Genomic DNA, 19,077 nt, shown 5'->3' on the forward strand with positions numbered 1-19,077 from the left:
TCTCCAGTTGTGACCTGTGAACCGAAGGATTAAAAAATCCCACTAAATATTTTAATAAAAATGTCGATGTGTCTCAGTTATAACTCCTTTTTTGCATCCTTGTATTATCTCCCCATTTGCCTTTTCTCGTAGCTTGCCCTGTCTCTTTCAGGTCACATTATCTCTCTCCCTCAATATTATTAGCCCTAAATTTCTATTAATTTCTCTCTCTCTCTGGGTTTGCATTGTCCTTCTTACATTATCCCATTGAACCCATCATAAACTCAAGGAACAGCACCTCATCTTCTGCCAAGGGACATTATGAGCATGGCACTTGGTCTGACCGTGTGGTGATGTCACCTACAAACAAAGACACAACACCTTTCAAATCCCTGTGCCTCTGTCAAAATGTTGTAAAGGTTGATAGTTCTTAGTGGAAACAAACCTTCAAACACCTGTCCTGATACAAGTTTTTGACCCAAGTGTTGGTATTTCCTTCCCCCTCCCACACAGATACTGCTTGACCCACTGACTTCCTCAAGCAGATTGATTGTTGCACTAGAATGCAGCATCTGCCGTCACTTCTGTTCAAACATCTAACCTAGTTCTTTGCTGATTTAATTTATTTCTCGTCCTCTGGTTCCCCCTGAATACATTTTATTGAAATAGCCTGCCTACTTCCTGCACCCAGGGACAAGGTGTTTGTACCATTTTGAAGAGAAGCCTTCTTTAGGATGCGACATTAAACCAAGGATTATGGGTCAAATGTGGACAAATGAATCGGCATTTTAATCAGCATGGATGCTTGGACTGAAGGTTCAGAGTAATTCATTCAATGTTGTATTAGTGTGAGTTTAGTCTGTCAGACTGTTTTCTCAGTTGGGCATCAATTGAAGATTTCAATGGATAAAGGACAAACCCTCCTCCCATGACCTGACTTGTATTTACCCCTCAAAAACAAATAGAAAAGGAAGGAGAGATGATGATACAAACTGACAAAAAGGAAGGCACCATTGAGACACACACAAATAATTGTGTTGCCTGTGACAGCATGTACTCGTGCTCCTTGCGAACAGAAACTCTCATACTCGGACTCTGTGGTTTCCCTCTTATTTTAAGCACTTTCTAAAACTCTGTGCACTGTTAGATTAAAAGAGAGTGCTCTCCAACCTAATTGTGGTAAGGCTTTTAAAGCAGGTGATGTTCTCCATTATGCTATTGTGTGAGAGGATCAAAAGAATTTTTTTTGTTGAAGCTTTCTAAAGGATGCTGTAGTACTTCTCATTTTAAACAGTGGTTTTCCAGCAAAACATCTTTATACACAAGCAGCTTCTATTTTTTTCTGTAGCCTTGTGGCACTAGTCTTCAGCCATCCTCTATTTATTTACAATCATACTTCGACTTTCCTTTCTAATCCACAGATTTTAATTCAAGGCCTGCATATAGCCTATTCACCATACTGTATTTATATACAGTACTGTTCAAAATTCTTAGGCACATACGTATCGCTAGGGTGTGTAAGATCTTTGCACAGAACCGTATTTATCAATGTGGAGTGGAGAACGAGTTTGTAGGTCTGGCAGGAGCAAAGGATTTTAGGAGTGGCGAGGGTGAAGTGCGGCAAGAGGGGTGTGGGGCAGGTAGAGGAGTGTCGGGGTGGGGGTTGGTGGCAAGGGTGCAGATGCATCCAGCCCTGAGACACCAGGCAAGGTCATTTGATTCCAAGCAACTGGTTTATTGATCATTTCAGAATGTCTCTCCTGTTCTTTCTACTCCCTCCCCTCCCTTTCCCCTTCTCTCAATCTTGGTTATCCTCTCCTTGTCCCCTTTCTAAGACTGCTGTGCCATTACACTGCAGGTATTCCTTTCCAACTCAAGAACGAAGTACTCGTGATCGCCCAGGCTTAGTAGACAGCAGTAAAGAGCTGACTGACGTAGAAGAAATCTAATGATCACTGTGCTGTGGCATTACCTTTTTCCAAGTTGTCAGTTCCAAGGAATTTCTGGCGTTTGCCAAGATTGACTTTAACCGCAACAGCTAACCACAACGAAGAGTTCTTTCACGCAGTAAATCAGGAAGTAAAAAGCACTATTGTTATAGATGTTACAGAGTGTGTAATCAAGGTTAGAGCATTAAGATAGAAGCAGATTATTATAGTAAACTGTCTACATAATATAGATAATTTCAAATCATGCTGAAATTTTAATGATCTGAGGGAAGTCAAAACACACACACACACCTACACATAGAAAATCAATTGATTTGTGACCTCCAGGTTTGCAAAGTAGGAGTTCTAGAATAATATTAATTTATAGCCCAAGGCATAACATTTTTAATGTTGCTTACATCAGGTCACATACATGAATACATGACATTTATTTCAGATCGCTGATTTCTGGAGATTATACTGGGGAAGTTACAGATAGTACAACCGGGGCAGGGTTGGGAAATTGGTAAAACCTTCCAACAGAAATTACCGTCGATTTCAAATCATAAGGTAAGATTGAATAGGTTAGGTCCTTATTTGTTGGAACGTAGAAGATTGAGAGGATTTGATAGAAATATACAAATTTATGAAGGGTATAGATAGGATAAATGCAACAGGCTTTTTCCACTGAAGTTGGGTGGGACTACAACCAGAGGTCATGGGCTAAGGGTGAAAGATGAAAAGTTTAAGGGGAACATGAGGGGAAACTTCTTCACTCAGAGGGTCATAGGAGTGTAGAATAAGTTGACAGCACAAGTGCTGCATGTAGGCTCGATTTCAATGTTTAAGAGAAGTTTGGATAGGTGCACGGATGGTAGAGGTATGGAGGGCTATGTTCCCAGTGCAGGTCGATGGGAGTAGGCAGTTTAAAGGATTCAGCATGGACTAGAAGGACCAAAGGGCCTGTTTCTTTGCTGTACTTTTCTACTACTAATAACGGCAAACACTGACATTTTCACTATCACTATAAGTGCAGATCCTGTGACGATGACATAGTGGTGGACAGTTGCCCTATCACTTCCATTACAATTGTTAATGTAGATCCTGAAAGGCAATAGCCTAAACTCTAAGGCTTGTAGGTTTGCAGAGCAGATTCAATGGGCCAAATGGCCATGTTCCTGTGTCTTATCAGCTATGGGATTCAATGCAGAATAATTGTTTGGAAAACTCGTAACATGAAAAAAGAATCCAGAAATATTTATAAAACAGTGGGGCAGATAATTCATCCTCTGCCGTATGCACTAACTGTGCCTGATACTACTGCATCTTCGCTGAACCACTGTGTGAAATTCAATTACATTGACTTCAATTGAATCAGATTTCACAAAGGAATAGAACATTGGTTGCTATGTTTTCCATTTAGTGTGTGTGACTGGGGATGAATGTCTACCTTAAAAGTTCTTTAATACAGTTTTTGAAGAATGGAATTCTTTATACTAGTTTTAAACAGTGTACATATAGCTTATTTTCCTTTTGTTTCTTGAGGCTGAGAACTAAACACGTGGAATGTCAACTGAGAAAGAATAGAATAAAAAGTGAGAATGGAAGAAGTTTTTTTGTGAATAACAATGTGACATTTGCTAAGAAAAGATAAAATTCCTGGATATCAAATGCAAAACATAAGTCGAAGGACAGTCCATGTGGAAACAAGACGGGTATTTGGAGTGTTGTTTGAGAAGAAGTACTTTCTAATTAGAAAGGCGATTCTATTTATGAGAAAACAAGGAAGTGAAACAGTCAGGAGCATATGGGTGTAACTAGTGAATGATACTATATTCTATTTTAGAGCATCTTAGGAAGTTCCTACAAAATTATGGGGAACTGCACATGAACACGAGATCTTGCAGATGATAGAAATCCAGAGCAACACACACACACACACACACACACACACACACTCAAAATGCTGGCAGAACTCAGCAGGTCAGGCAACATCTGTGGAAATGAACAGTCAATATTTTGGGCCGAGATCCTTTATCAGGATTGGAAAGGAGGGGGGAAGAAGCCAGAATAAGAAGATGGGGGAAGAGGTGGAGGACAAGCACTCCACTCCATTGCAGTGCTGAAAATGAAGTGCTCAGAGCGGAGACAGTTAAGAAAGACTTGATATGAAGTACTTAAAATAAGGGTTTAGGTGCAGTAAGTAAATAGGAAACTGGTTCCATTGGCTGAAAGGATAGTAGAGTGCTGAAGCATCAGACATGACATGAGAACTCTCTGTAATGTGTTGCCTGGTAGGATGATGGCATCAGCTCCAACTGGAGGCTTCAGAAGAGGAAGAGATTTTAAACTTGAAAGCAAACTAGTTATTTTTTATGGAAATGATCATGAAATTGAACAGACTAAATGTTTCTTTCAGAGTTTTCCCCAATGTCATTGGGCTGAACATCTATAAGCAATAATTGATTCCAATGGCAAACATCAGTTTCCTTTGGAGTTGAGTGATGGGACAGTGGTTTGGTAAGAAGCGACAGGAAGTAGTAAGGTTCAAAGTTGTATCTTGACTGTCAGGACTGCGGCGAACATGGTGTAAATGGTGTAGTCTTCACACAGCTGATAAGGAATAAGTTAGTTTGAGTTAGTGTTCTATATATTTTGGTCAATGCTTAACTTTTTCCACTAATTTTCTCAGTCTCCAGGTCATTATGAAAATCACGGGTAAAAAAAAAGCCGGTGATTCTAATACATTTGTTCAGAAGTGTCTCCGTTTCATTATATGTCTTTAACCCCACCTCCCAAATCCCCTTCAAATTTCGGACCTTAGAACATAAGCCTGGCACCAAGTCATCATTTTGAAAAGATGAAAAAACAGATACTGGAAATCTGAAACAAAACTTGGAAAGGAAATCTTACATTTGATGCCTGATGGTTTTCTTTTGGTGTGTTTGTGGCAAGGACAGTGGTAGAAGCACCGCAGCTTGTCATGCTTCCATCCCAGGACACGGGTAAGTAAGTCTGACAGTGGTGCTGTTTGCTACTCCTGCATCCAGCTGAATGGGCAACAGGCCTGGTCCAAGTTACAGTACCTTCACACTTGGATAGTCTACTGACGTGCAGTGAAGGCTTAAGGTGTCTAATTCTGCTTGTGTGCAATATCAGTGGATGTCTGCTGTTTATGGGAAATAACTGAGTTGATAGAGACGATGCCTGGGAAAGGGAGGAAAAGGGAGAAATTTGGTGAGAAAAGGAAATGGTGCTTATTTTACTTTATCATTCTTTTCCTTAACCCGTGCTGTGATTACTTAACCAAATTTACCAAACTCTGCGAGTTTCCCATGCTGGAGACTGGGATTTTCTTCTTGCTATCCTGGAGTGCGTTTCTCTCAGCTGAGGCATGTGGACTGACGGGTAAGTGAAAATGTGAATGCACTCTTGTCCTGTCTTTGCAGAAATACGATTGTCTTTGAATTTCTGAATTTCGATGGAGAGGGGATTTTTATCAAGGCAAATGCTGAGGAAAGCTTGAATAAAAGTTGTACTCAGTGTTGACCACACACCTTTGTAAGTTTCCTGCCTCTTTTTGCCTAAGGCTCCTAATACAGCTCCAAGTTACCGTGTGCTGAATGCATTCCTACATCTTTCTTACAAGTTATATTTGCATGAACTGTTTAATTGCTTTGCTGTTAAATCACATTGTGGTTGTTTGTGGCATTGAGTTAAGTTCAGTCCTTGCCCGTGCAAGCTTGTTCATTGTGACCAAAGGTTCAGTAAGTTCCTCAATGAATCATTTGCGGACATTGGCACAGTTGGATGGCGGTTTAAATGAGATCTTTTTTTGAGTAGGAGAACTGTTAAAATGCTACTATTCAGCAGAGGTATTTAATTAAGAAGCCTTCAGTCTTGAGCACCCCTTTCCCAAAGAGCATTTCACACATGTGATAGGTGTGCCCGTTTCTCTTTACAAGCAAGTGCCTGTCTAGACTCAAGTATGACTGAATGTAGCCAGAAAGAGGTTTCTGAATATCTAACCCCATTCACCACACAGTGGAGATTTCCAAACAGCCTCTACCATGTTAACCCCTGGGAAGACAAAGTGGTGGGATTTTTGTCTAGGATCTCATTACTTCCATGAACGTGCATGAAATAAATGAGAAATGATTGAACATAGCAATGAATAGCAATGCTTTTGGCATTGGAAATAGTAATCTTCTGATGATACTATGAAGAGCTTCACAGTTTAATGGTGCCTGCAGGAGCATTGGTGAAGGTGACTCTCATTGTAGATATGTATAATCAAAGTCCATCTGCCATAGTGTTGTTCGAAAATATAATATATAATTTGAAAATATAATTGAATACATAAATAAAAAATCTGTGACCCTGACCATCTTGGTTCTCCCATTCCGTAATGCATTCATTATAAATTGAATCCCAGGTTTTAAAGAACCTGCCATCTCTATGTCAGTTTTTTGCTAAATCCGATTCCAGCCACCCCATCAAAATTATGCCTCTTGCTATTTAGTTTCTCATAAATCAGGTTCCAAGGTTTTGCATATCATAGCTTTGTATGGTGATTTACTTATAACTTGCAGTCACAGCCTCCCTGCATTGTTCTGTTGATAAATCATGCTCCAGATTTGCTGAGGCATTTTGTACCACTCTACCATTTCAGAGAGGCCCCAAATACAGCAGGCATTCAACATCTCTACCACAATGAAAATACTCTTCTGTTTCGTTGACTTCCTCTGTCTCAGAACTTTGTATGATTGCTATGGGGACAGATTACAGATAACTGAAACTGGAAATAATCAAAATAAAGTCAAGTAACCAAACCAAAACTCCAATTATTTAGTCAATCAGAGTTCAGGCTTCTGAACTGGCTACTCTGAACTGACTATGGCCTACAGGCTCACTTTCAAAGACTCTTTGCAACCCATTTTCTCAGTGTTACTTTTATTCTCACAACTTGTCTTCTTCTGAATTTTGGTCTATGTCTATATATTTTTTTTTGTCATAAAATTCTATTTATTTTTTTAAGTTGTAAACACCTACAAGAAATCAGATCTCAAGGTTGAGATCTCATGGTAAAACACAGCATATAAAACAAAATATTACCACAAGTAAGTTAACAAAATATAATAGAAAGTGTATATAGTGCGCAGCACAGGTGCAGTAAACAGCTCACTGTCCAAGTGATGAGATCTTGGTAGTGGCAAAATTTAATTTTAACTTTGACATTAAAAAAATTGTCAAATACTAGTCAATCGCCATTTCAACAAAATACTTTACACAGAATCCTTTGCAACATCATAAAATCCCAAAGTATTTTGTAATCTATTCGCTAAAGGTATTCAGTCCCCACAACTACTTTCACATTCTACTGTCTCATTTTCTAAATTTAGCATATATTGAAGTAGTTTTTTTTGAGCTAATATAAAAAAAACATAATGTATCATGTCAAATCAAAAGAAAAATTCCAAAACCTGTCAACAATTTCCTAAAAAAGTATGAATCCCCTTTGTAATTGCTATGCTAACCTTTCTCAGGTGCAACCAACTCACCCAGTTTGTTGATGTTGTAAATTAGAAGATCACCTGTTTTCAATGAATTCATAAGAATACTGTAAATACCCCCCCCCCCCCCCCGTAAGGTCCCACAGTATGATAGATTTTCAGCTGACAAAATGAAGACAAAAGAGCATTCAAGACAAGGCAGGGGAACAATAATAGAGAAGCACAAATCTGGGGAATGGTACAAAACTGTCTCAAAAGCACCGAACATATGTCGGAGCTCTGTGCGGTCCATTGTGAAAAAGTGGAGAAAAACATGAAACCACAGTCACACTGCCTAGGTCAGGCCACCCATCTCAACCTTGGTCTTGGAGAAGAATGGCACTTGTAAGAGAGGCTATTGTGACGTGGAAAGTCTTTCTGAGTGAGCTGCGGAAATCAGTGGCTGCAACTGGAGATGAAGTTCATGACTCTCTTGCACTAAAAGGATTTTTATGAAGCAGTGGCAAGGAATAAGCCCTGACTAAAAAAAAACTTTAGCTTTGTAAAGCATCACTTAGAATAGTGGTCACCAACCCATCGATCACAATCGACTGGTCGATCTTTGAGACTTTCCTAGTAGATCCCGAAAAAAAAAATAAAAATAAGTACACAAATACTGTTGAGATTGTTTCCGGGTTGCTGGATTTTAGTTCCGCTCTTTCTGCCCAATGCGCACGTGTGTGGCTCCCCCACCACGCACTACACAGTGTACTTCAGTGGTCCCCAACCACTGGGCCGCGAGGAAACGATTTGGTGATATGAAACGATATGAGTCAACTGCACTTTTCCTCATTCCCTGTCATGCCCACTTGAACTTGAACGCAGGTGAGGCCATCAGTCACCTAAACACAGTGATACCCTCGCGCCAGGGATCACTGGTTGGCTTCGGGTAACCTGCCTCCTCAGGCAGCCGGCGAGAAGTGCCGATGCTACTGGCCTGGAGCGCGGACAGATGGATCTGCCCCTTAACCTGTCTACCACACCGAATGTTCGTGGGGAACCCAGTGCTAAAATATTTGCAGATGACCTAATTCGGGCTTAGGGTTTCGTAAGTAGCAGAGCAGCTAACTCGCTATGATCTACTGAAAGTCATCCCTCGAGCCAAACTTTTGTCGGCCGATAGATCCTACCTACCTACAAGGAGGGCGGGCACGTGCCCTGTCGCACTCCTCGCTCGGTCAGTCGCTCTCTCCGGACTGCGACCGCAGCGGCCCTGGTATGGGAACAGCCGCACCTGGCCAAGGCGTCTGGTGGCGGGCGGGCGGGAGGTTGTCTAATAAGGCAATGAAGCACTCAAAACTGCTTCGGCACCTTGAGTCCAAGCACCCTGCACTTAAAGACAAACACGTTGAGTTTTTTCAGTGGAAAAAACATGAGCAGTGCGGAACAGAAGCTAAATGCTGAGAGCCATGAAAATTAAATTGCGGAATAGACTGGACATAAGGAACCTGCTTCGAGTATCACTGTATTCCGGTCATGTTTAACAACCCACCCACCACCCCCACCCCCCGTTGGCTGGTCCGCAAGAATATTGTCAATATTAAACCTGCCCATAATGCAAAAAAAGGGTGGTGACCTCTGGTGTACATACATTATTTCTGCTTCTGGGTTGCAGGGTTTTACTTACAGTCTTTCTGCCCCGGTGCGCATGTGTGTGACTAATCGATTTGGGGTCAATCTTGCCTTTCACTAAGGCCGAGGTAGGGGATCTTGGGCTTAAAAAGATTGGTGACCACTAACTTAGAAGATACTTTAAAGATGTGGAAGAAGGTCTTGTGGTCAGATGAGACTGAAGTGGAAAGGTTGGCCTCAACACTAAATGGTACGTGCAGCATAAATCTAATACAGGCGTCCCCCGCTTTACGAATGTTCGCTTTACGCCACTTTGCTTTTACGTAAGACCAACATTAGTAACCTGTTTTGGCATTACAAAGAGGATTTTCGCTTTTATGAAAATTTTTCCCATATAAATTAATGGTCCTTTGCTTTACGCCATTTCAGCTTAAGAAAGGTTTCATGGGAACACCCTACCTTTGTTCTGCTGTACTGCACATCAACAAAATGACACCATCTCTACTGTAAGGTATGGTGGAGGTAACATCATGCTTTGGTGATGCTTTTCAGCAGCAGGGACTGGAAATCGGGTCAGGATTGATGGAAAGATGAATGCTGCTGAATACAGAGAAATCCTGGATAAAAACCTGCTATCCCCTGCCTGAAAGCTTAAGCTGTGGAGGAAGTTCGTCTTTCAGCAGGACAACAACCCAAAGCACACTGCCAGAGCAATCATGGAGTGGTTTCAGATGAAGAGAATTGATGTCCCTGGGTGACCCTGCCAGAGTCCTGACCTTAACCCGATTGAACATCTCTGGCAAAACTTCAAGATTGCTGTCCACTGTGTCTCCCCAACTATTTGCAAGAAGGAATGGGCAAACCTTGCTTAATCACATTGTGCATAGCTAATAGAGACTTATCCTAAAAGTCTGTTGGCTGCAATAGCTGCAAGAGGTGGTTCAACTCCATACTGAGAAAAGGGGGATGAATACTTTTGAACTGCCAACATTTCAATTTTTGAATTTCAAGTTTTTCCTGCTTTACAATTTTCTCTGTTTTTTGGGGCTGTACTCTGAAAAAAGGAGCATGTGATTCACAAATAGAAATTAAAGGGTTGGAGGCTGAATACTTCTATGTGGATCTGTAGACACTTTTGTGATACACTGGCCGTGTGTTGTGCCAATAGCAATCTGGCCCTTAACACCCAGAAGACCAAGGAGATTATTGTGGACTTCAGGCATGCTGGGAGCCACACATCCCCATCTACATCAACGGAGCTGTAGTGGAGCGTGTATCAAGCTTCAAATTCCTTGGTGTCCAGATTTCCGATGATCTCACCTGGTCCCTGAACTCCTCCATCCTGATCAAAAAGGTGCAATAGTGGCTTTATTTCCTGCGGATCATCAAGAAAGTTCACCTCTGTCCCAGGATACTGACGGACTTTTACCGCTTTTACCGGACTTTTTACGCTGTACCATTGGGAGCATACTCACCAACTGCATCTCAGTGTGGTATGACAATTGTCACGTATCAGACCGCAAAGCACTCCAGCGGGTGGTGAAAACTGCCCAGCAGATTATCGGCACCCAATTGCCCACCATTAAGAACATGTACCATAAACGCTGCCTGGGCAGGGTGAAATGCATTATCAAGGATGCATCTCACCCTAACCATGGACTTTTTACTCTCCTCCCATCCGGTAGGCACTTCAGGAGCCTCCGCTTCCACACCAGCAGGCACAGGAAGAGCTTCTTCCCTGAGGCTGGGACCCTGCTGAACCTCACATCACAGCGCTAAGCAGTATTGCATCCATATTGTACTGTCTCAGTACTTTTATATTTGTGTGCTGTAGCACGTGCTTTTTATTTGCAGTTATTTTGTAAATAACATTATTCTTTGCATTTCTGGTTGGATGCTAACTGCATTTCATTGGCTTTGTATCTGTACTCGGCACAATGACAATAAAGTTGAACCTAATCTAATCTAATATGGAAAAGTAGGCATCCAATTTCCTCGGTCCAAGGTATGACTGATAGGGAAGGAGTGATAACCTGTTTTAGGAATGATGGTTGGGGGAAAGCATTGAACAGAAATCCCCCTCCCAGCTTCTTATTTCATCCCCCCCGCCTCACCTGCTCTCACCTATCACCTGCCAGCTTGTACTCCTTCCCAACCCCCCCCACCTTCATATTCTGCCTTTCTCCCCCTTCCTTCCCAGTCCTGATGAATGGGCTTCGCCTGAAAGGTCAGCTGTTTATTCCCTGCCATAGATCTCTGACTTGCTGATTGTCTTGACCTGTTTGAAATCTCATTCCACGGGTAGCATCCCCTTCTTCGGTGCAGCACTCCATCCGTGGCACAAACTGAATGTATTAGACTCAGAGATGTCCCGTAAGATGGCGATGCGCTCAGTCGCAGTGGCCTCTCCGGCTCCAAACAGAGGTGAACTTTATGTGACTGTAAGACCCCGCTGGATATTAAGAACATCAAGTTCTGCAGGCCTCCCGCACCAGTGAGTTGTTTGATAGCAGTGAAGCTGGACTTGTTGTGAACCCTGTTGCCTACTTCAGTGACCCAAGGAGAGAGGTGTCGGAGGCGGTGTGCTGCCTAGCAAACGACGCAAGTAATTGTCCTGAGCTTTTCTCTTGTGACCGCAAGACCTGTTGGACATTGGTACAAAGTTCAAGGTACATTTATTATCGAAGTATGTATACATTATACAAGCTTGAGATTCACCTCCTTACAGGTAGGCACAAAACAAAGAAACCCCCAAAAGGACCTATTTTTTAAAAAACAAGACTGTCGAACTTCCAACATGCAGAGGAAGAAAAAAACCAAATCATGCAAACAATAAACACAAGCAAATAGTGTTCTGAACTGTCTACAAAGAGAGTCCGTCCACAGACCCTGAGATCAGCAGAGAGCCGAGTCAACTTCACGGAACTGACCTGGCCCTCATCCCCATAGCGTGATGCCTTGTCACCCAAACATCAGGCTTTGTTGCTTCGACACACTCTGGGGCCTGGCCCAACCTCTCTTATTTGGCCTGGCGCATAAATTGGTGTCTAAACATCGGGTTTTGTCGCTTTGATATGTTCTGGGGCCTGGTCCCTGCTGCCTCGATTTGGCCTGCACTCAACCTTTTCGATTTGGCCCGGCACTTAAACTGATCGAGCCTCAGGTCTTCCCCACTCCTGGCGATGGGCCCACTGCCTCGCCTTGCTTCAGTTCTGCTTCACTGAATTGCCTCCAAGCCCAAAGGGAAGTTGCAGGCTATTATTTGCAATGATCGTTGACCAGAAAAAGAGTGATTGACAAAATATTTAATTGTTTTCTTTGTTTCATTGGCCACCAGCCAGAACTCGCTGAGATTCACCACTGCCATCTTAAACCCAAAGATATGTAATGTAGAATACTGCAAGTCTACTTCATTAGTTCATTGGCTAGGATGGCTGCTCAGTCCTGGTTGTTGTGTGGGCCAGGGCCTCCTGCCGCAGGCTTGTCTGCTGCAGGGGAGGAGATGCCAGAGGCAGTGTGGCTCAGCAGGTTTCCGGGTTGTATTGTGGTCTGGCTCCTGTCAGTGCTGCCCTCCAGTGTTCACTCCTGGACAGACGAGCTGGATTACTTTCATCCGCAGCTGCACTGGTGCATGACGAGGAACTGGTGCGTACTTGTTCTTGCAGGAATGTGGCTCCAGGACAATCATCCTATGGACCATCAATCTACAGGCCATGGGGTATATTAATGTTTCATTTATGACTGTATGTTTTATTGTTGTCATAATTATGTGTGCTATATGGTCTTGTGCTATGTGTGACTGTTAGCTCTCTGTTTTGCTCCTGTGCCCCAAAGGAACGCTGTTTCATTACTTTTGTGTATGGTCGAATGACAATTAAATTTGAACTTGAAACTGGAGAAGCAAACTCTTCGGTCCACTGAATCCACACTAACCATCAAGCACCCATTTACACTTACACATACTCAACAACTCTCCCCAAATTTTACCACTCACCTACAAACTGAGGGCACTTGACATTGACCAATCAACCACCAAATTGCGTGGACTGCAAAGTGGGAAAAAACCAAAGTATCTGAAAGAAACCCACATGTTCACAGAGTACGTGCAAACTTGACACAGTGGGCCCAGAAGGTCCGGTCAGCTATCTGATGTTGTGAGACATTGGTTCTCTCGTTTAGCACTGGTGTGCTGCTTTCTTTTGATTGACAGTTAATGTTGAAGTTGCCACATCTGGTTTTTTTAACCCGTGATTCTGACTACATTTAAAGAATGGTTTCTCAGAATCAAGCCTCTAAAAGCCATAAATTAAGCTTATTTGCCTTTCATCTAAAAAGCTATATTTGTTTTACAGTAAAATGTTTGGATAAGTAGCAACATTTAGGAATCACTATTGTCTTTGTTAGTTCCCCGCAGAGCAACTGACAAACACACAGTCCTGACCAGCTGCACCAGTAGTAAGGGCAGTAAGTTTCAGTGGGAGAATTTCCATTTAAGTTTGTAAAGAAGATTAAAGTGTGCAGAAAATACACTAAAAGAAAGATTTTGTAGATGATGGATTCAGATGTTTAAATCCAAGTTTTTTCTGTAAGTCAGGAAAGAGGCACAAAACTTGTTGCTTCACAACAAGTTTTATTAAGAGTTGATAGAACAAAAAGAAATTAAAACATTCAGTGAAAGGAAGAGCTAAGATTAGAGAAAATTAAGATGGTGCTGTTTTGTGTTTAGCTATTTTATACCTACAGATAAGAAAAATTCCATTCAAATCTATAGATAATAATTAAACAATTAGAAAGTACTTATTTAGTACTGCAGTCCAAATTAACCAATGAAAAAAAAACACTTAGTCACTTAATGCAGAACAAGGAAGCTTCCAGAATAATACTTTGTATAACCAGTAGAGACACGTTAAACCATCATGTGTATATTATAGTCAACAGTAATCATAGTAAGCAGTTAGTTAGTTGTGTGTATGTGTGTGTGTGTGTATATATAAAATATGTGTATATATTTTTTTCACACACTTAAACATTTATATACTTCAGCAACCCCTGAAACACAATTAACCCTAACCTAATCACGGGACAATTTACCTACCCCATGTGCCTTTAGACTGTGGGGAACCTGGAGAAAATCCACGCAGAGGACATACACACTCCTTAGAGATGGTGCCGGAATTGAACTCTGAACTCCAGAATGCCCTGAGTAGTAATAGCTTTGCATTAAACTGCCACGCTACCGTGGTGTCCAATTGATAAACTATATAGAAAATGAGAATTAACCAATTGGATTGAACATAGACGAGTATTGAGACAGAAGATCTGTAAAGTAAATATGGTGGATTACAGTGAAGTTTATCTTTTTATGGTTGGCATCAGGAGTGAACTTGAGGATTTTGTACTCATGCAAGTTTGAAGCTTAGTCAAAGACATCAGCAAAGGAGAGAAAATGAAGGATTTGGATGCAGAGCTTAGTTGTGAAGCAAAATTTGATTATTTTATCACTGACACATGCCGTGAAATGTGTTGTTTTGTGGCTGCAGTACAGTGCAATACATAAAAAGATACTCAAGGTTACAATAGGAAATAAAAAATAGGTAAGTATTGTGAAAACAGGGTAAATCATGAAGTAGTGTTCAAGGGTTCATTGTCCATTCAGATGAAGAAGCTCTGAACCATATAGTGTGTGTCTTCAGGTCCGTGTACCTCCTCCTCGATGGAAGTGATATGAAGGTGGCATATTGTGGATGGTAAGGGTCCTTATAGGTGCCACCTTCTTGAGGCATCACCTTTTGAAAATGTCCATGATAGTGAGGAAGCTAGTGTCCATGATTGAGCTTGTTGAGTTTATAACCCTCTGCAGCTATTTCCGATCCTGTGCGTTAAAAAGATGAGGTCAAAGAAAGAAGGTGGAGGGGGGAGGGGAGGAAGAAATACAAGGTAGTAGGTGATAGGTGACACCAGGAGAGAGCTGGGAAGTTGAATGGTGAATGAGATAAAGGGCTGGAGAAGCGGGAACATGATAAGAGGGGACAGAAGGCCATGGAAGAAAGGGAAGGGGGAGAAACACCAGAGGAAGATGATGGGCAGGTAAGGAGATGAGGTGAGAGAGGGAAATGGGAATGAGGAATGGTGTAGGGGGGGAAATTACTGGAAGTTTGAGAAATTGACGTTTGTGCCATCAAGTTGGAGTCTTCCCAGAGGGAACATAAGGCGTTGTTCATCCAACCTGAGTGTGGCCTCATCACAACAGTAAAGAAGGCCATGGATTGACATGTCAGAATGGGAAGTGGAATTAACATGGTTGGCCACTGGGAGATCCTGCTTTTTTCTGACGGATGGAGTGTAGGTGCTCGCGAAGCGGTCTCCCAATCTACGTCAGGTCTCACCAATATACAGGGACTTATCCTTGCAAGCAGAACAAGTGTGCTGTTTACTCTCTTCCATAGATGCTGCCTGGCCTGCTGAGTGTTTCCAGCATTTTGTGTGTTGTAAAAGAAATGGAACCTGGGTCTGAGAGCAGAGAGTTACCCAAGGTTTGGACGATTCAAGTGCCGGTCCAGATTGAAAAGATCGGGGTGTCAGGTTCGGAGGTGAGGGACCAGCTGGCTCAGCTCACTGCTCTATGTGGTTTACTTGTCTCCACGCTGAACTGAGGCTGTGGTCTGCGAGTGACGGCCTCTTGAAGTGGCTGCAGTGATGACCAGCTGAGTGGCTGTGGACTCATTTTTGTGAACTTTAGTTCTGAATGTTATTTGCTTACTTCTATTGTTTGCACAATTTGTTCTATTTTTTACACATTGGGTGTTTGACAATTTTTTTAAAAAGAGTTCAATGGAGTTTTGTAGTTTTGTAGCTGCCTATAAGGAGATGAGTCTCAAGGTTGCAGGTACTGTACATACTTTGATAATAAATATAACTTGAACTTTGAAACCTAAGGGAGCTGATGTCTTTCCTTTCATCAGCACCTGAATTTAATGGCTATCTAGAGTAGACAGATATCAGAGTTGTGTTGTACATGCATACTTTGACAATAAAATGAACCTTTGAATAAGCATAGTCAAAACGGATGTTGTACGTATAATGGTGAGATTCAATAGTCAACTTGAAATCCGAATGAAGAGATTCAACTAAGAAGTCATCAGTGAGGTGAGCTTAGATTTGCATGGTGAAAGTCCATGCAGGAAGAAGCAAGGGTGATTGCTGATGAGGTAGTGTTCAAATTCGGTGCATACAAGGACAACAGTTGTGACTGGTTGACAAGGAAAAGAAAAACTGACTTTGTACGGTTGTTTCTTGTGCTCAGACAGTAGAGAAGGCTGTTTACAGTGTTGGCCACCCATCATTTAAGTTTGCCAATCCATTGTTGAAATCAGGTGTTACTTTCAGGTTTTCCTCTTTCCTTTCATGATTGGCCTTCCATGCTCTATAGACATCACATCACCCAGACTTCGAATGCTTATATCCTCTCCTGCACTAAACTTAATCATCAGCGCTGTTTGCTGGTCTATCATACCAAACCTGCCCCACCCCATGTCTCCTATTTAAGATGGTCCTGCAGATTGATTTTTGTGCAGGATGAGTTAATCTACTCCCAATTTATTGGTTGATGTACTGCCTTCATTACTGCAGTCACCAGATTTGACAAGCCAACTTGCTAGTTACTCCTGCAAATGCCAATGACAGTGGATCACCTTTTCATCTCTTGGTTGGGACAAAGAAAATGATTTGCAATGATTCTGGCTTCTTCCTCCTTCCTTTCCAGTCCTGATGAAGGGCCTCGGATCAAAACGTCAACTCTTTATCACTTGCTGTAGATGCTGCCTGACCTGCTGAGTTCCTCCAGCATTTTGTGTGTACTCTGGATTTGCAGAATCTCTTGTGTTTATGACTTGCAATTTGGCTTCTAAATGTTACTTGATTTGATGTCCTTCTTTAACTAATTTCTGACACACCCAGGTTGGAGTGCATGCTTCACTCCTCATATGATGTATTCACACTCTTGTGGCAAATTAACTATTGTGAGAGTGGGTTTCACCTGAGCCATTTTTGCCTTGCCTGCTTGTAATGACAGCTCAGATAAACCCATGACTACTTTGAAACTAGTTTCCCTTTGCCAATTTAATCGCATAATGGATGTATTCTTGGTCATATGTTATACATTTGGTCTATTGGTTGGTTCCTTTGAATTGAGGAAACTACATGTTGAGCAGCCGAAATAATGTGAGTCATGTTGGCACTAACTGTACCATGCTGCAATTGTAGACTAAAATTTAAGCTGTTCTTCATCAGAAATATTGCAAATTCCACAGCTGAATTAACAAGTACTTCAAAGATTACACCAAGTAAGTAACTGCTAGAATAGAATAAGATCATTACCAAAGTCTAAACATGAGTAGCTGCTAGGCTACATTTCCATTAACAAATTCACATGAATCACACGTTTCAGAACTGCACGCTTGAGTTTCAGAAGAAATCTGCTTCCATTTCCTGCTAAATCGAATGAAAGAATTACCTCAACAAAATGAAACCGCAATGTAGCATCGTTGTTAAATTAGTAAGCAAAAACAATCTGCTTAAATCTATAAAAAATAAATGTTCATTCTAACGCAAAGGAAATTAAGTCTCTTATTAACTTAAAATTTATGTTTCTATTAAAATTTAACTTGGCAGTAATATAGTTGGTTGTTAGATTTAGAAATTGGGAGTCTTGAAAGATGAAATAGACAATTTGAAACCTGTCACTATTTTGTAGCAATGCTATTAAATCTTCATTATTCTAGCAGCTACTTTGAGAAGACAATTTTCTGTTGTGTGAAACTCATTTCACCTTGATGAAGAATTTTACTCCTCATTTAATATAAACCTGGAGAGAATCTCTTTACTGTTCTTGCTGTGCCTATTTTATTTCTGTGAAAGCTTTTCTGACAGAAAACACTTCAAAGAATTATGTGTAAATAACTGAAAAAAAACAAGGTGTTTCCTTATTTCTGTCATTCTTCTGCAGACTCGTGACCAGACGAGGTCACTCTGCTTCATAGCAAGCAGCTGTCTCTGCTCTACATTAAGTCACACACAATTAGAGAAATTCTGCGGCTTTTACGCTTAGGTATTTAGGGAATCTGCTGCATCGAATTTTAGAATAAGCTGTTAAATAGATTGCCTAACGAGTGGTGTTTGCAGAGTAGACCTACGTTTCAGAAATAATTAGTTGTCTATCACTGAGTGAGCAGTAGTTTATTTTGACCCAATGGGCTTTGCAATTATCCCATCAGAGTAGCAGTCAAGGTTCTAGTCACATATCCTAATTTATGTTTTAAGATCTTTTCCTTCAGCTTTAGTTTCACAGTTTTGTGAATTGCCAGTTGGAATATCAATGCTTTATATTGAATGCATTGTTTTAACCCTCTGACCACACTTAACTGTTGTGATGAATGTGACTGAAACACTTTTCATCCTAGTTTGGGTTTCAGACAAAGGGTTACAATATGACTGGCACTGTTGGAGTTAATTGTTTAGTTAAAGCTTTAATAGGCAACCACGTTTCACATAACACATTTAAATTACAAAATTACTGCTGAGGACTATTAGAAATTTTAAGACATGTAATCATTAATATGACATCAAATCATTGAAGTCTGCATGTTTAATTTAATTTTGTTAGCCTTATTTCCCAATAAGCACAATACATAAACATACATTTATATAATGTTTGTAAAAATGTGTTTCTCAAGTGTTTTATACACATCAGTTGCAAAGAAGAAATTTTGTAGGATGGGATCCTATAACTTAGGAAGCTTTCATTATTTTCTACTGTGACCGTATATTTTCATTTCAATTCTGTGTCTCACCCTCACTCTGACCTTGATTTCTGTACCCTTCCAAAAAGTTCAATCTGAACTCAAGGGGCAGCACCCCTTCTCCAGGATACCAAACTTCAAGGACAAAATCCAAATCCAAATTCAAAGTAAATTAATTATCAAAGTACATATATGTCAACGTACCCAACCACAGTAAATCCAAGATTAATAGAACTAATGAAAGAAACA

At 41.1% G+C, this 19,077-nt stretch overlaps 1 protein-coding gene across 1 annotated transcript in view; it reads left to right on the forward strand.

The window, feature by feature from the left end:
• Window positions 1-19,077, forward strand: part of LOC132407357 (sodium/hydrogen exchanger 9-like) — a 543,724-nt gene that overhangs the window by 188,876 nt on the left and 335,771 nt on the right. Inside the window, exon 8 of the mRNA XM_059993730.1 lies at window positions 5,210-5,315. Coding sequence (XP_059849713.1) covers window positions 5,210-5,315 — 106 coding nt within the window. The remainder of the gene's footprint in view (window positions 1-5,209; window positions 5,316-19,077) is intronic.

This window comes from Hypanus sabinus, chromosome 2 (genome assembly GCF_030144855.1).
Source record: "Hypanus sabinus isolate sHypSab1 chromosome 2, sHypSab1.hap1, whole genome shotgun sequence".
Classification (NCBI taxonomy): Eukaryota; Metazoa; Chordata; class Chondrichthyes; order Myliobatiformes; family Dasyatidae; genus Hypanus; species Hypanus sabinus.